At 38.7% G+C, this 16160-nt stretch overlaps 2 protein-coding genes across 4 annotated transcripts in view; both read right to left on the bottom strand.

Annotated features, from left to right (window-relative positions):
• The window catches only part of cpt1a2b (carnitine palmitoyltransferase 1A2b), a 38326-nt gene extending 36874 nt beyond the window's left edge, over positions 1-1452 (bottom strand). Inside the window, exon 1 of the mRNA XM_044332109.1 lies at positions 1271-1452. The gene's annotated coding sequence lies outside the window, so the exon portion shown is untranslated. The remainder of the gene's footprint in view (positions 1-1270) is intronic.
• Positions 1453-6383: 4931 nt separating this feature from the next.
• The window catches only part of brsk1b (BR serine/threonine kinase 1b), a 28004-nt gene continuing 18227 nt past the window's right edge, over positions 6384-16160 (bottom strand). Inside the window, exons 16-22 of one of the 3 annotated variants that reach the window (XM_044332104.1) lie at positions 15801-15924; positions 15565-15666; positions 14646-14754; positions 13223-13333; positions 8300-13122; positions 7665-7765; positions 6384-7527 (exon numbers count right to left, since the gene is read on the bottom strand). In XM_044332104.1, coding sequence (XP_044188039.1) covers positions 12899-13122; positions 13223-13333; positions 14646-14754; positions 15565-15666; positions 15801-15924 — 670 coding nt within the window. In that variant the 3' untranslated portion in view covers positions 6384-7527; positions 7665-7765; positions 8300-12898. Of the gene's footprint in view, positions 7766-8299; positions 13123-13222; positions 13334-14645; positions 14755-15564; positions 15667-15800; positions 15925-16160 lie in introns of all 3 variants that reach the window. The other 2 variants (XM_044332103.1, XM_044332105.1) reach the window with 2 other exon arrangements.

Here is a 16160-nt window from a genome sequence, read left to right as displayed (position 1 = left end):
ATTTTTTCACCCACTTGATTGCACGTAATAGTGATAAGTTTGTTTAATTATCTTTGTCGGGCTTGTTATCTGTGCTTATCTTTCAGAAGTTTTTTGTGTGTAAGCACACTGAGAGCCACTAGAAACCAGAGCCACAGTCCTTGTATGGGTGCACTTTGGTGGCCAATGAAGCTGATTCTGACAATGATTCATTGATATTAAACGCTTTACTTTGGAACCAATAGGTTATGCTCAAAGTTATGCTATAATATACACTTAAATAAATACAAGAATTAGCAAGCGGTGCCAAGTTAAAATTGAGTAAATGTTGAAGATGAAAAAAATGTTACAATGCAACAGTAATTCAATTCATGACCATAGAAAGGCCTGTTGAAGTGAGAGGCTTTTAACTCTGCTGCAACACGTTTGAAAACGCAGTAAAGTTATGTAGTAGAATCTGGTAAAACTACACATTAGTATTTGATGTGAAATTGTCGAGAAAATGTTGACGGACAGGTTTTACCTGCCAGAGCACAACTGGTACAAACATAAACACACACACACACACACAATATACATGTTTGCTAGACTAATGTTTAGTGTACTGTAGAGTAAATAGTCTGTTGTTGTTTAGTCGAGGCTCCAAGGAAGATAAGCTCTTACGACAATTGTTTTTGTTTGTTGTCTCTAACAGAATATTTGGCTCAAATATTTGGCTACCATCTTGTGTATAATTATGTGTGTGTCCTGTGATGAAAAGCATTTCCGAGAAATGGAATGCAAATTCCTTTTTTGACACGATTTCCCGTAGAGAAGTGATGTCAGGGTTGTTTCAGTGTAGCTCGCAGGTTGTCATGTCAACGGCTCGAAATGTTTTTCACCCTCAGCGGCGTTTAAGTGACATTATAAAACACAAACTAACAAACAACACATACAAAGATAAGATCATTCATTTCTCGGTCACTGTGTATCCTCGCTAGGAGGAGTCTGAATGTGGCTGTTACCAAACCAGTTTAGTAACTGTGCAATGCAACCATGCTTCTCTCCATAACGACACCACCGCGCATTAAAAACAAACCAGAAACTCAGCACGCATATACAATACTTGTGTGAAATTACAGTGAATTAGCAGCTATTAAACACAGTGGTGCATTCATGCTCAGCAACATCTCCAAGCCCGCCGCCCCGCGCGATGCACAACAGCCGACAGAGAGCCAAACGAGCGGGATTCATTAAATGAAGGGAAACTAGCAGTCCGAGAAGAGTTAATTAAATACGTTTGAAAATTTACCTGAAGTGTCTTTCGAGGAGCTTTCTCGGCGAGAAGGTTGATACAGAAGCGTCTGTTTGTACCCCTCCCTTCCTCACTCGCAGTGAAAGCAAGCTTTTCCTCCTCCAACAAGACAATCACGGCCAGCGGCCAAAGATAGTTTGAAAAAGAGAAGATGAGGCACTCTGTACTTAAAGCTAGGGGGCCTAACTTTCGCTCTGAAGTGTGGGCGTTAACTTTGACGCGTATGCTGTCGCCTATACGGCATACGCTGTGTACACAATAGTGGCTATTCAGATCCTTTACTTAAGTAAAAGTATCGATACCGCAATGTAAAAATACTCCATTACAAGTAAAAGTCATCCATAAAAAATCTAATGAGTAAAAGTATATAATATTAGCAGCAAAATGTAAAGTACTGCAGTAAAAGTAGTGGTTTGGTCTCTCTGACTGATATATTATCATATATGACATCATTAGATTATTAATACTGAAGCATCAGTGTTAGAGCAGCAGGTTACTGTTGTAGCTGCTGGAGCCTGAGTGTAAAGAGCTAACACAACAGCTTTCCAAAATTGTTATCAGGGAAGATGATTGTTAAGTGACAAAAACAGCTTTGCAACATATTTGACAGTGCTGTACACAGAAAGACTAAACATAGTAAAACCGCAGACACCTCACACCCACTATACTCAGAGTATGAGGGCCCCAAGGGCCAGCCACAACATGAAGTATTCCCTATCCCATACAGGTATTGAACTCAGAATGACTGCATCAGGGAATTTGTTATTTCATAAGATCTGCTCTCTGGTATTATTTATACAGCCTACCTGCTGCTACCTGCCCATTTTGCACTATTATGTTATGTATATTTTGTATGTTTTTAATGGGCGGGTTATGTGTAGTGTGTGTATTTTGCTGTACTTTGGGAGAAGTCAAAGATAAATTTCCACTGAGGTGGACAAAAAAGTCAATCAATCAATCAATCTATTAACCTGAGGGGTTGTGAGATGATTAATGGGAGAGGAAAGAATAAAAAACAAAGATACACAAATGTGTTTTCAGTTTTTGGACTTTTTCTCTAATCTTTGATTTTTGGTGAAAAATTGGATCATTTGAATATTTATTGACATGAAAGCATGTGAGAAGTTTAGAGGAAAAAATCACTATTTGGTTGAGCTGTTAACAACTCATAGACATGTGAAATGTGACCCCGACTACACACTGCTTTATGTAAGACTCAAAAGCCAAAAAGTTTGGAAACCACTGGTTTCATCTCTAACAATGTGTTGTATTTTAAAAACTTGTTATATTATCCATTGTGTCAAATCTTCATCTGAAAAGTAACTAAAGCTGTCAAATAAATTTAGTGGAGTAGAAAGTACAATATTTCCCTCTGAAATGTAGTGGAGTGGAAGTATAAAGTAGCATCACATGGAAATACCCAAGCAAAATACAAATACCTCAAAACTGTGCTTAAGTACAGTACTTTAGTTAATGTAGTACATATTATATATAGATTTGCATTTATATGTAGATTAATGTGTATGCATAATAAATACAATATAATCAAACATCATGTGAAAAATAATATGAATATAAAATATACAATATATATAAATAGTGGTATGTGACATATCTTTATGTAACACTTATCATAACATATATCTATATTACATACAGAGTACAGTAGCATAGTATAAAAATGCTATGACATAATATATATGTATAATATATAATATTATTGTACTCTCTAGTATGTAGTAAAGTAGTATGGTATCCTACAATAATAACAAAATTATAAAACCATGACCACCACCCATTTTAAATAAATCAGTCTGAATCATACATCACATCACATCACTGTATCCTCAAATATATATACATGATCCACAAAAGGGCAAAAAAGTAACTAAACCGTTTTTTGCAGCACTTTTACTGGACTGTGAGGTAAATGCATCTGCACTGGAATTTATCTGTTAAAAATACAGTCTGTGTCGTTGAGTTCTGCTTTAGCGCCTCTCATTATACAAAAACCCCTCTGGATACTTTGCTGGCGTCAGAGTGAGACCTCTTCACTCTCCTTTCCTATCTGCAGAAAGCTACAAACGACGTCAGCCATAGAGACCATGGGCGTAGAGAGCATTGCAAATGTGGGTGAGACAATCTTACTGGGGTCTTGCTGTCCCCCCCCCCCAGAAGATTTTTAACAGAGTAGCTGCTATCCTGGTGCCTTTTAACAGGTGGTTGGATACTTTTATCTATATGCTATACTAGCATGAGAAAAATTATTTTGTAATTTCATCCAGAGGAGGTGGCTGACCCCAGATCACATACCTGAAGATATTAAACAGTAAAAGTACAGAAATTGATCTGATGATTAATTCAGAGCCCTCTTTAATAATAACCACTCGTTGTTTATTTAAACTTGAGGATTCCTTTATGCTTACATGCAACTGCAGTTTCTGTTAAATGAATTTCTTTAATGTTATCAAATCAATGAGTAAAGCGGTGAGGACAGCTGTGGTCAAAGGGGCTTTATGCATTCTCCAATAAACTACATTCATCTTCCAATCATTTCTTCCATGAAGAATCACAGGACCTGAGGTCTGTGTCTCAAAGTTAGATTATGTTGTTAGCCAGTTATCTTGGTGGCTTTGTTTACACATTTTTACACACACAACACTGCTAGTGAGCAGCACTCCATATAAATATTTAGGACAACATTTCATGACAAAAGGCATCAATATCACAACCATCTGCCACCTGTCATGAAAAGAAATAGTCTTGAATTCATAAGTGTTAAAGGTTTGAGGAGTTTGTGTGAGCAAATCCATCAAGTTAACTGGAAAACATCAAAATAGCTTTGTGGCACAGGCCCCTGATTTATAGTTTTTTGGTTAAAAATACAGATTTGCTAACATTTCAAATAGCAAATAACTTCAAATCCAACACAGAACCCAAGAATCTCAGAAAATATTTGACATTGATATTATGACTTAAGGGAGTTGATACATTTTTTATTGAATAAATTTCATAACCTCACACCTTATCAGGTGCCCAGTTGTATCAACTAATGTAATGGTGGCACTGCAGTAACAGTTATAAGATTTAAAGATAATAATAAAAAATAAAAGCTTACAGCTATAGCTCCTCCTTCATTGTTTGCTTCATTATTCTCTTTCGTCCCTTTTTGTTTCCTTGCTTACTCCACTTGATCCTTCTTTAGCTCTTCATTTCATCCCTCTTTTTCTCTCCTTCTCTTTTAGTCTCATTTGCCATCTTAATTTCTTCTTTCCTGTCATGTTTCCCTTCTTCCTTCCTAGCGTTAGTAGTGCGCTTGTGTGTATATGTGTGTGTGCTATGTGAGAATCTGTTTGGGTGCACTGTGGCAGTGAAAACATGGTATGGAATTTCATTGATTTGAGCATCGTCTACAGAAGCCCTGAGAGGCAAGAGAGAGAGAGAAAAATGTAATAAAACAGTTTTGGCAGGAGAAATTTTTTTTCTTTTACTTTCGGTCAGGATTATTTTTTTACGTGTTTATTTTTGTAATACTCATTTCGACCACAAGAGGCTGAAGTGCACCACTACCCCATCACCTAAATAGGAGTAAACGCATTCATGTTTTCTTCCAGGTGACAAAAGAAAGACATGACAGTAAATGTTACATAACTTGTTAACACACATGTGCTTTGTGTTTGGAGTGCATGAAGAAATTAAAACTCACCTGGAAGAAAACACGAATGCTTTTAGTTCTACTTAGAAGATGGGGTAGTGGTGCACCTCAGCCTCTTGTGGCCAAAATGAGTATTACAACAGCTAACACTTAGAAAAATCATTCTGACAAAAAAAATTCTTTTACCTGTTCTTAAGTCATAAACACAGGAAAGAAAACAATTTAGATCATACTCAGAAAGTGGATCACCAGATTTTTTTTTTCTCACTTGCCTCTCAGGGTTTCTGTAATTCTCTCAATAAGCGAGCCCAATGGATATGATAATGAGGCACTCAAACATCGCACTGAAAAGAGTGCTGAGTGGATAGACCAGTGTGCTGATTTTCAACATGGTAAAAGTGGGGGCGGGCGGAGGGGTCTAAATTGATCAGTTAAAATATAATAGCTGTGACACCCGAGATGGAGACCCACCCGTTTCAGGCACATGGAGAATACATGTTTTAAAAGGAGCTCATGCAGGATAAGCAGGTTTTCACCATGCTGTTGATATTGCAGTTCATTAGTCACAAGGATTTGGGGGCCCTCCCAGTGCGACCTTCATGGACACAGCCCTAGTCACCACACAAAACAATGTAGCAGGAATGCTGACACATATTTATTTAATTCTTCAAAAAGCTTCATAGTTTCAGAGTAGTTGCAGCTCTTCTGTCACCGCCAGCCTCCGTTTCTTTACCCTATCCCGACCCAACACTAAACAAAAATGTGACATGAGAATACATTTTATCACACAGAATGAAAAGCTGATCTTTAATAACCCTTTTTAAATAACTCTTTTCTTGAGAATCCTCATTATGATGTCACACTGCCGTACTTTATCCCTGAATATTACCACCTGTTGCTTAACTTAAACAACTGCAACACTTTTGTCGTATTATAGGCCTATGTTTATAAAAATTTAAATAATTACATTTATGACAGTTTTCTGCAAAAACACCACAGCAAAACACCTCTCCAACTGAGTGTAGAGACCTTGCTTGAACTGGGCTGTGGCCAGAATTTTAGAGATACTGATGTCAGGAGTCCAGATTCTCCATGCGTAACCCAACCCCTTTAAAAATGTCATGACTGGACACCAAAAAGCTTGTTAAATTGATTGATGATGATCTAAATGATGTTTCAAACACTTTATGTTTGCAAATACTTCATACTTTATAGTACCACACTGAAAAAAGACATGCATTTTCAATAATAAATTTCAACAATTCAATATTTTGAGAAATATGCTCATTCACTTTCTTGCCAGGAGTAATATTTACTGTATATTCTCATCTAACACGCCGCAAGAAAACTAATAAGCACATTTTTCACTACCATTTTTGAGTAACTGCAGAATGTAACCTCCCAAACTAGACTATTTTTATGAGCGTGCCACGAAACAGAACACAGACACCCACATATATTTCCATTGTTGTTTATTGGTCAGTATTTGTCACAGGCAATAATAATCATTGTCATAATAGTGCACTTTTCCTTTTTTGTAATTATACTACAGACATTTCTCTTCGTCGTTGTTGTCGTCATCATCGTCGTCATTAATCGTGTTAGCTGTTTTCTCGACCCACCCTCCCCCACACGCCTCCTTCTCCCTCCAGTTTCAGACGTCACTAATTTCTCCAGAGGAAGAAAAAAAACCCAAACTTTTTCTACTGTGTGAGTGGAGGGTCATAAAAGTTGTGGGGTGGGGAGGGGTCACGGGCGGGGTGTGGCGGAACAGGACGGGGCGGGGATGAGGGAATCATGGGCGGGAGACAAAGTGATTATAGTCGTACAATTCTAACTGCAGTAGAAGAATGAGACATAATGATGAGGAGAAGAGTCGTATGGTGACTACAGTGCCGATAAAAGATAGTGAACGCTACATAGATACGGATGGCATACAATGGAGACAGAGACAAGCGTACAGTGTATACAAATGTATACAGCGTCTGCGTTGAAGTATACAGTGTATAAAATGTATACAAGGGGAGGGAAGTGGGGTTGATTATATAAGGGGGTGAGATATGTGCAGCTGGATGGAGGGATGGGCGGGGATGGAGGGCAGGAGCATGATTCAAGAAATACAAAGACAAGAAGAGGACCAGGGGGTGTAGAAAATGTGAATGGGTGGATGGGGAGGGGGGAATGACAGAGGGAGGGGTGAGATTTCTTTCAATAGGAGAGTTCTGCAAGCGGGGGAGTCTCTTAGCCGCATATGGGCCGAGGGTCCCGTTGTGTCTTTGAATGGATATTGATGCGGTTTGCTCAATGTAGAGAAAAACCTGGAGCAGCCTTTTTTTTGTCTTACTTTCTTTCAATGTTCTTCTCGTTCCTATCCTTTAACTAAATTCTTTCTTTCTAAAAGTGGGTGTAAGGTGAACTTCACTCTGACCTTGTGTTTTAAAAAAGACTATGACATAAACCCTCTCGTGTCTGTGTGTATGTGTGTGTGTGTGTGTTTCTGTATGTGTGTGTGTGTGTGTAACTTTAAACGTCCCTGACCTGTGACCTTTCAGTTGTGTGCACCTCACTGTTGGATTCTCCAAGGGGCCCTCTTTTAGCACTGGGATGGGAAAGGAAAGTAGAGCATGTGAGGAGATGTCTTGATCACGTCTACGTCTAAGGCTGCTGTGCCTTCAAAGTGTGAAACAGTCAAGAACAGTTTTCTTAGCACTCTAAAAACCATGCCAAAAACCTCACCTGATGCACTATGATGCATCTACCAGACTGAATATTCTGGAAAACCTCAGTTTGCATTTGGATTTTAATCCTTTTCCGCCTGTTTCCAGCTTTCCAAAAGACTACAAAAGTAGAGAAAATGGCCTATTAAACATCAAATGAATATTGTTTCTTTCCACTGTGTGCGAGGAGACTATTGAAAGTCAATTAGGAACATGTAATGGTTCCAATGGAGTGTTGGTTTGCATGAATGAACAAATAATGTTTCACATGGAAGGAATATGCCAAGAAAATACATTTGTGTTTGCAGTTTTGCAGGTTGGCAGGTTAGAACTTTGGCCATAAACCAAAGTTCTAAAAAACTGACATTTGGACCTAATGATGGCGCCAGATGAAAAGTCAGAGGGTCACCAAAGTCATTACAATTCATCCTGAGGGGGAAATTAACGTCTGTACCACATTTTATGGCAAGCTATCCAACAGAGATGTTTAAGTCAGGACCAAAGTGGTGACCGTCAGACCGACATCGCCATCCCAACAACCATGTCACTAGTGTGGCTAGAAAGGACTTCTAATTTGTAAAGCCTCTGTTTGTGTGCGTGCGTGTGTGTGTGTGTGCGTGTGTGTGTGTGTATGTGTGTGTGTTTCGTACATACATGCACACACAGATGTATTTGAAGTAATTCTGTTACATTCCAGCAGCTTAGCATCCTGTTCTCTTTTGAGAGTGTGAATAAATAAGTCAACACCTGAATGAAAGAATAAACAAAGTTAACAGAACAAATGCCCAAAGGAATGAATGACTCAGCGCTGACAAATATCTGGAGGTCAGAACTTTTGTTCAAACCCAAGAAGTCCTCTGGATGAAGCTTATCTGTCCTTATCTGTGTGTGTGTATGTGCGGAATGTTAGTCTTCAGAGTTGTAAAATGTGAAAACATCTATAGTAGCAAACAAGTGATATATGAACAAAATGAAAATGGAACAGGGAAAAAACACAATATAAAGCTGAAAGGTATTTTTGCAGCATCAATTTTTCAGAATGTTAAAGAAAAAGGAGAGAAGTTTTTCAGTTTTTCTCAGGGAAAGCTGGTTTGCTCTGCCGTTGTCAGACATCTTGAAAGTGACATTTCCCTGTCTTCACCCACTTCCTGCTTTTCCATTCATGAAAAAAAAAAAAAATATCACACTTTCAACAAATACATGGCAAATAAATGAATAAATAAATGAATAAATAAATAAATACATAAATAAATAAATGGAACAAAATATGCTTACACTCTTGCGACAATTTCAAAAAAGTTTTTGACATTCACATGGTTAGCGCCGCCCTCTGTTTTGCTGGTGGCAAACATGAAAAAATAAAAAAAAAAACCACACACACACAGAACAACCAGAGCAGAGTATAAAAAAGAAGGAATGGAATGTTAAATAAAAAAAAAAAAAAAGCTGAATTTCATTCTTTATGTGTGGCTTAATTTTTCCGTTGCCTTCTCCTCCTCCAGGCTGTATGTGCAGAGTTTTTATGACAACAGACACACCCGGGTCTGTTTTCTTTCTCTCAAGCTTTCTTGTTTTCCCTCTTGTGAAAAGTACATTGTTCGTCTCCACCTACATTTCTCTGTCCTCCCTCCGTCTCTTCTTTCAGAGAGACAGAAAGGGCTGAGGCTTTTGTTGGGGCTTTGGCATCGCCCTGCGCCGTTCTCATCCAAAAATGAACACAGGAAGGGTTTTGGTTGCCTAATTGTGGGCCTAAAAAGCTCTTTTTTTCCATCATCCTCTTTATTTTAGTTCCATCATCTTCAGTTACTGTCACTTCATGGACTTTAATTCTTGTCTCAGTTAGAGGATAGATTTGGACTTTTTTCAAGTCTTTCTTAATACAATATTCACATGCCCATATATACATTGAAAGAGTTACTGGTTAGTGTAATCATGACTTCTCTCCATACTAGCTGTGAAGTGATCATTCCTTAATGGGAAGCTAGCAGTCTGAGTTAGCAATATTGAATTTTTTTTTTTTTTGTCCAGGCAGTTGTGTGTAGACTTGTACCACATTTACATCATATCATTCAAACCATAATTACAGACAACAGAGTCCAAGAAAAACATTCCAGTCAGCTTCCTGGTTGTAGTTCTGGATCAGAGATATCAGGAATTTTTAACAGCTAAGATATCTCCCACTTGGTAAAAAGAGCTACAGAGAGTCAATAACCTGCTATCAACATGTCAGCAAAGCCACCATTGCATAAAATCTATTATTAACACTAATGTTAATACAATGGATTCCGCTGAATTAAAAGCACACAGTTTGTTTATCTTGTGAACAAACTGCTCCAAACATAAAACAGAAGCTAACTTAGCCTACTTAAATAATACCTAAATGCTCCTGTTAACATAGTGTAGGGTTTCCCCGTTTTTTACCATCCTGCCAACATTACCTGAATGCTGCATCATTCGGCTCAGTCATGTCATATGGGATAGATGCTAGAGATTTTTAAGACTTACGAAGAATACTGTGAATTAACAATGTAGCACTTTATTCATTGAGTTTGGGACAAATTACCTTGAGCGATGAACTTTGGCTTATGGTGGGCATCCCTATTTGTTTGGTTTTCAGGAACTTAGTATTAAGTGCCAAAAAAATGAGTTTCCCAGTCATAATTATGACATGGATATTGATGTGAATGCTATTTACATGTAAGAGGCTTGTAATTATAATAACTCCAAAAATGTTGCTGTATTAGCAACACCCACGACTCAGCAAGGAAACAACATGCCACGAAACACAGAGGGAATTTTGTACAAAAAACAAGACTGTATAGACTGTAATGTAATATTAGAAGCTCCCCAGAAGTGAAGCCAAAACATCTTGATCGCCCCCTGGTGGCGGGCTGCAGTATATGTCATAAGTCCCGCCCCCTCCATGTTAACGGATGGGACATGAGCCAAACTAAAATCAAAGTACACATCAAATACATTTTTCCCAAAGACCATTTAAGTCAATTTAGGTAGTTTTTATCATACTGATGTATGTTCAAGTGCAAGTCTCATTTTAAAACGAGAACCTTTAAAAGGATCTTCAAGATTCCCTCCAGACATTTTAAGATGTATATGAAATATTATGCTTTAAATAATAATTTGTGTTTGTTCTGGTTTTTCCACCAAAAAGGTCAATTATCTTGTTAAAATACTTCAAATTACATCTCTTGCCTCTCCCTCATTAAAAATTCAAGAATCTATAAATATGCAAATATTTTCATTTCAGAAGTTTGACTGCTGGACACAAGATGTCTCCTACTTCACTGTAAAGTCCATTTTTAGTGTTTGTGCACTGGAGGCTTCAAGTTTCCACATCACACTTGTGTAAGTTGAATATTGGACCAGGATTGGCTCCAAACTAGTTGTCATGTCACAAATCTTGCTCATAGGCCCGTCCCTTAAAATTGGATTTTTAATGAGCTCAGAGAAACTTTCCACTTTCAGCATATGAATGTGAAAACAGCCTTCTAGTGTCAAACTCTGCACATACATCATTCTGCACAGTGAAGCTCATACATCCAACTGTAGGAACAAGAAGAGAAAGATGTTTTTGATATTGCATATTTTTTAAATATGCAACTGATGGCTAGATATATGGTATTGTACTAAAAGAATGAAAAAAGCTAAGTATCTGTCTTATTACAGCCTCATGCACACGGCTTCTGCATGTTGAGATATCCGAAGTTATGCTAAGCAATGATTGGACAACTGTTGTCTGAGGGAAGGGTTTAGCAAATGTTATGTTAACTCAGACTGGTGAAGCTTCATATTAGCTTCAGTTTAATATTAGAATGCATTTTTTGCACAGAAAAAGACTGTGAATTTTGTCCCCTATCCCTCAAAATGAAGTCGCTCTAGAAAACTTCACAGCCAGTAAGTACAAGAGAAAAACTACAGCTAACAATGACTCTTTCAATGTACACATGGCATATTAATGTTGTATTAAAAAAAAGTCTAGGAAAAAAAAACCTTTAACAAAAACTGACTTTCATTGTCATCTCTAAGTTAGCTTTAGAGAATTTGGCTACTTGTTCTTCCTTTATCCTTCCTGTGGCTATCTATCCTCTGTTTTGTCTCTATCTATTCATCTCCCCCTCTTCCTGTGGGAGTTCTCACTTATGAGAGATTCTTCCTGTGGTGTGCCTAGTGTCCTGAAATGGGGCTAAATCTAACTAGCTATCCACTTTTTCTCCTCCGTTAAAGGCAATACGGTATCATAGCTTTATCAGTGTAATTCAGAAATAACTGTGGGACTTAATGCTTCTCGTACACTCACAGAAAAGTTGCATCTGTCTGTCTTATTTTGATATACACCTAGCTGTAGGGCTACATTACGTAGACCACATCTGATCCATTCTCTGTCATCTCTTTGTGTGTTTTCCTCTCTGACTCTTTGACTGTTAAAGTAGGACACTAAGTTTACTGATTATTTATAGATAATATCCGCTTTAACGATCAAGCCTAATCAAGACTCCCTCAGTAATTCTCCTTCCTCTCTTTATAAGACATCCTTATTTTGTTGCTTTGCTTGAGAATACACATTTTCCTTCAATTAGAATGTGGGTAGAGGAGAGCAGAGCAGGCTTCCTGTCATGTGACTCATCAGGTTTGGTCAGGTGACGTTGAGGATACTTGATGATGCAGGTTGGCTGGTCAGGAGTTGACCAGACAGTGGAGATGATGAATGAAAATGTCTTGAGGTGCTCTGTCATTGGCCTGTATCTTCCTGTGCCATTTTGACTGACTGATGGGAGGTTTCCTGTTGGGTGTGAACCATGTGTTGCATCTGATTGGTCGGTGGGAAGATCGTGTGCTTTCTTGATTCGGAGTGGGTGAACTATGCGTTTCCCTGGCTGTGAGCTTTTCCTGTATTTCTCTGGTAAGGTGGGACTTTTTGGACATCCTGTCCTCTGACTCGTCCCTCCGGGGTGAAGCTGCCCTTGAAGGCTGACTAGAGATCAGCTCAACCTGCCTCCGTCACCCCTACAAATATACATTTCTGCTAAAACCAGCCATTTGTGGGGAATTTTCCATCATATCCTCAGATCAGCCTCAAGGAAAACCTTCCCCCTCCTCCATTCCATTGCTAGGGAATGATGGTAGGAAGCAAGGCAGGAAGGAAGGAAACAGGTAAGGAAAGATTATGGGAAGGATAGAGGGAAGGAAGAGAGCGGCCGGGCAGATGACCCTCGCCTCTCTCCCACAACATTCTTTTCAAGGATGAGACTGCGTCCCGTTGGACGACGAGAGGAGTCTGGTCTTGTCTTTCCCCGAGCCCCGCCTCTGTAAGACGGTCCCGCTGCTGCTCCCGCTCCCGCTCCCCCCATCTGCCACACGGTCCTTCTCTCCCCGCTCCCGTTCTGATCCACTTTCGGAACGCCGGGAATTCTGACGCGAAGGAGTGCTGGGCTGGCGGGAAAGCTGACCATTCTTCTCATCTGAGGGGCAAGAGGTAACATCAGGGAGAGAAGTGAAACAAACACTTAACCTACTTGTAGATGTAGTGAGTGTAAATGGGTTAATGTGAGAAACTATTACTTGTATGGGTGTTCTCCTCACCAGCCAGTGCCTGCACAGAAGGCTGATCGTGAGTACTTAGGAGCTGAGCCTGAATGGTTTCCACCACTCTCTTGAATCTGCGACTAGGACCTGAGAGGAGAGACAATCAATCATTTTAGGTTGTTTTTACTGAGAGAGCATTAGTAAAATGCATATAGTGCAAAATTGTGATTTGTAATTTTAAGTGCCAAAAAAAAGCATATAAATTCAAAATATAGACTAAAACTGAAACAAGCCTGAATTTGAACACAATTCAAGAGTCCATAATTTTAGTCTCATATTCTATACACTCACCAAGCACTTTATTAGGAACACCTGTGCAATCTAATGCAATCCAATACAACAGCTCTGCCATAAATTCTATTCTTATGAAGTTTAAATACATTTTCAGTTTTTGTTGACATTATCAGAAAGGTGATGATTCTGCTTTAGCCAATGAGGAAGTGAATTACATCTGCATTCTCTCTAAAGGCCAGCAGGGGGTGACTCAACTGGCTCCAAAAAGAGGTCCAATTGTATGGAAGTTTTTAAGAAAATAACCCTACTTCTCACTTGATTTATTACCTCAGAAAACAGGTTCCTAATGAGTCTTCTTCAATACAGCATGATGTTCATTTTGTAAATTATGGTCCCATTTAAAGCAAAATAGATGATAAAACAGGGTATGCATAAGGACGTGCCTACCTTGTGATTGACAAGTCGCTACCACGGTGACAACATTGGTAAGGTATCGTAACCAAGGTGTAACCCCTTATTCAGAGTATAGGTGAAGCCGTATATCACCGTGTGTTTTCAGTTCATGAAAGTTAATTGTAATATTTTGGTCACTAATAAAGTCTTCAGAGTTTGGTCATACTACAGACCCTCTAAGGAGTTGGATGTTCAGTTTTTCCAGCAAGTAAATTTTTTGCTAGCGAAAATTAGCATTAGCGTTATCACAGTCAACCATAAACAGCAAACGCACCATGCTAACCAAGCTAGCAGCTAGCATTAGGGTCTGCGCCACCCTCTCGTCACTTTTGGTTCCAAAAATCCAAGATGGCAACGGTCAAAATGCCGACGTCGAGGCTTCAAAACGGGAGTCCACAAACCAATAGATGATGTCACGGTGGCTGCGTCCATTATTTTTTTACAGTCTATGGGTGGACACCACTATACCACCACCACACACTATGATCTCAATAATAAACATAATGTAAAATTATCACCTTTCTGACAATGTAAACAAAAACTGAAAATGTATAAGCTTTGTGAAAGTAGAATTTATGGTAGAGCTGGTGTATCGGATTGCATTACATCCATTTACTTGTATCTGATTGCAGCTAGGTTATGAATGTCCTCATCTCCAGCTTTGTGTCTCTCTCTGTCTCTGTATCTCTCTCTAAACACGTCCTCCTCGTACCTGTTATTAGAGTGAAGGTGACGCTGTAGATGCCCATCTCTCTTCTTCCTTCCCTCTCTGCTCGCTCCCTCTCACGCTCTCTCTCTCCCTCAGAGAAAGCAATGTCCACCTACAGGAGAAAAAAAAGCACGCATTCCTGAGTTAATGACTGACAATGTTGAATTAATAAGGTTTACTCACAAACAGAGGTCAAAGATTGTTCGAGATACATGCATTCTTAAGATGAACTTTTACCTTACAGCCTGTGATTACAGCATCTATTCTGATGGCCTGAGTTTTGTTCAGTTTTGTTTGTACAAAAATAAAGCAACAGATCCTGGGTTGAATCTGTTGGGTTTTTGATACTATGTGGAAATGTTAGATTTCTACAGCGTTGGTTCATGGTTACATAAAGAATTTTGTAAAATAGATTCAATGAATAGCTCTCAATTGTTCTATGTAACTGCATTCAAAAGAGAACAGTATGTAAAAAAGCATGCATGCTGGAATGGAATTTCTCTTGCCCTAAAACAAATCATCAACAAATCAAATAATTTGCACATTTGACTACATGGTTGTATTGTTGATGTATTATATGTACAAACATACAATACATCAAACATACATCGTTAAAAAGGAACCTAAAGTGACCGCAAACTGCACTTTGAACCACGCATTCTGCTTAAATTTTCCCTAAAGCTGCTCAAAAGAACATTGTATGCCATTATCAGATGTAAAATCTCCTTCTTTTAACACCTCATTATATAATGCTTACATTGAAACATTCAAACTCTTCACAAGGAGCACTGACATGCTGACTAGAATTTAATGTAATGTTCAGTGAGTTTGAAACTTGCATGGCCAGCCATTATGCATTTTTTATAGATGTAGCCAGTGTTGGGGTCAGTTAGAGCTGAAGAAATTAAAAATGAAATAATACTTGGAACTTGACAGGCTTCTGGAAGACAGAGGGGCCGCCGGAGGACTTGTACTCTGCCCGGAAACTGTTCTGAGACACCACACTGTGGCTGAGGGATGGGATCTAGAGAGGCAAAAGAAGAGAGTGACACTCAGTGAAAAAGATGAAATCTTAAATCTGTGCCTTTAACGACACAAGTGGTGTTATATAGTAATGCTGGAAGTTGTCAAGACTTATTTGAGCTCGATTGTACTCACGGACAGAAAGGCATGGACGATGTCAGCCTTGATAGAGCTGAGTGGCTTGTCTCTAATCAAAACAAAGATCTGCTCCTCTTTCTCCAGGTTGATGAAGTTACCGAACCAGGACCTCTTAGCCAGTCTGCAAATACACAAGTATTTCATATGAGACAGTGTAGTAACGTTCACACATTTCACAAGTAAATTTTAAAAAATGATCTAGTATACAAATAAATCCAAGATAGTTTCAACACATATTTTAAGCATTTCGTTTGGCTAAAAAGGTTCTGCTGTTTCTTTTAGAGAGTGAATGAAGCAGCAGAGTAACACTGAGAAGTATCAGGATATGAATAAAAGTGTGAATAATCATTTCTCGCT

The sequence above is a fragment of the Thunnus albacares genome, chromosome 17 (assembly GCF_914725855.1).
Source record: "Thunnus albacares chromosome 17, fThuAlb1.1, whole genome shotgun sequence".
NCBI lineage: Eukaryota > Metazoa > Chordata > Actinopteri > Scombriformes > Scombridae > Thunnus > Thunnus albacares.
This window is presented reverse-complemented; position numbering and strand designations above follow the sequence as displayed.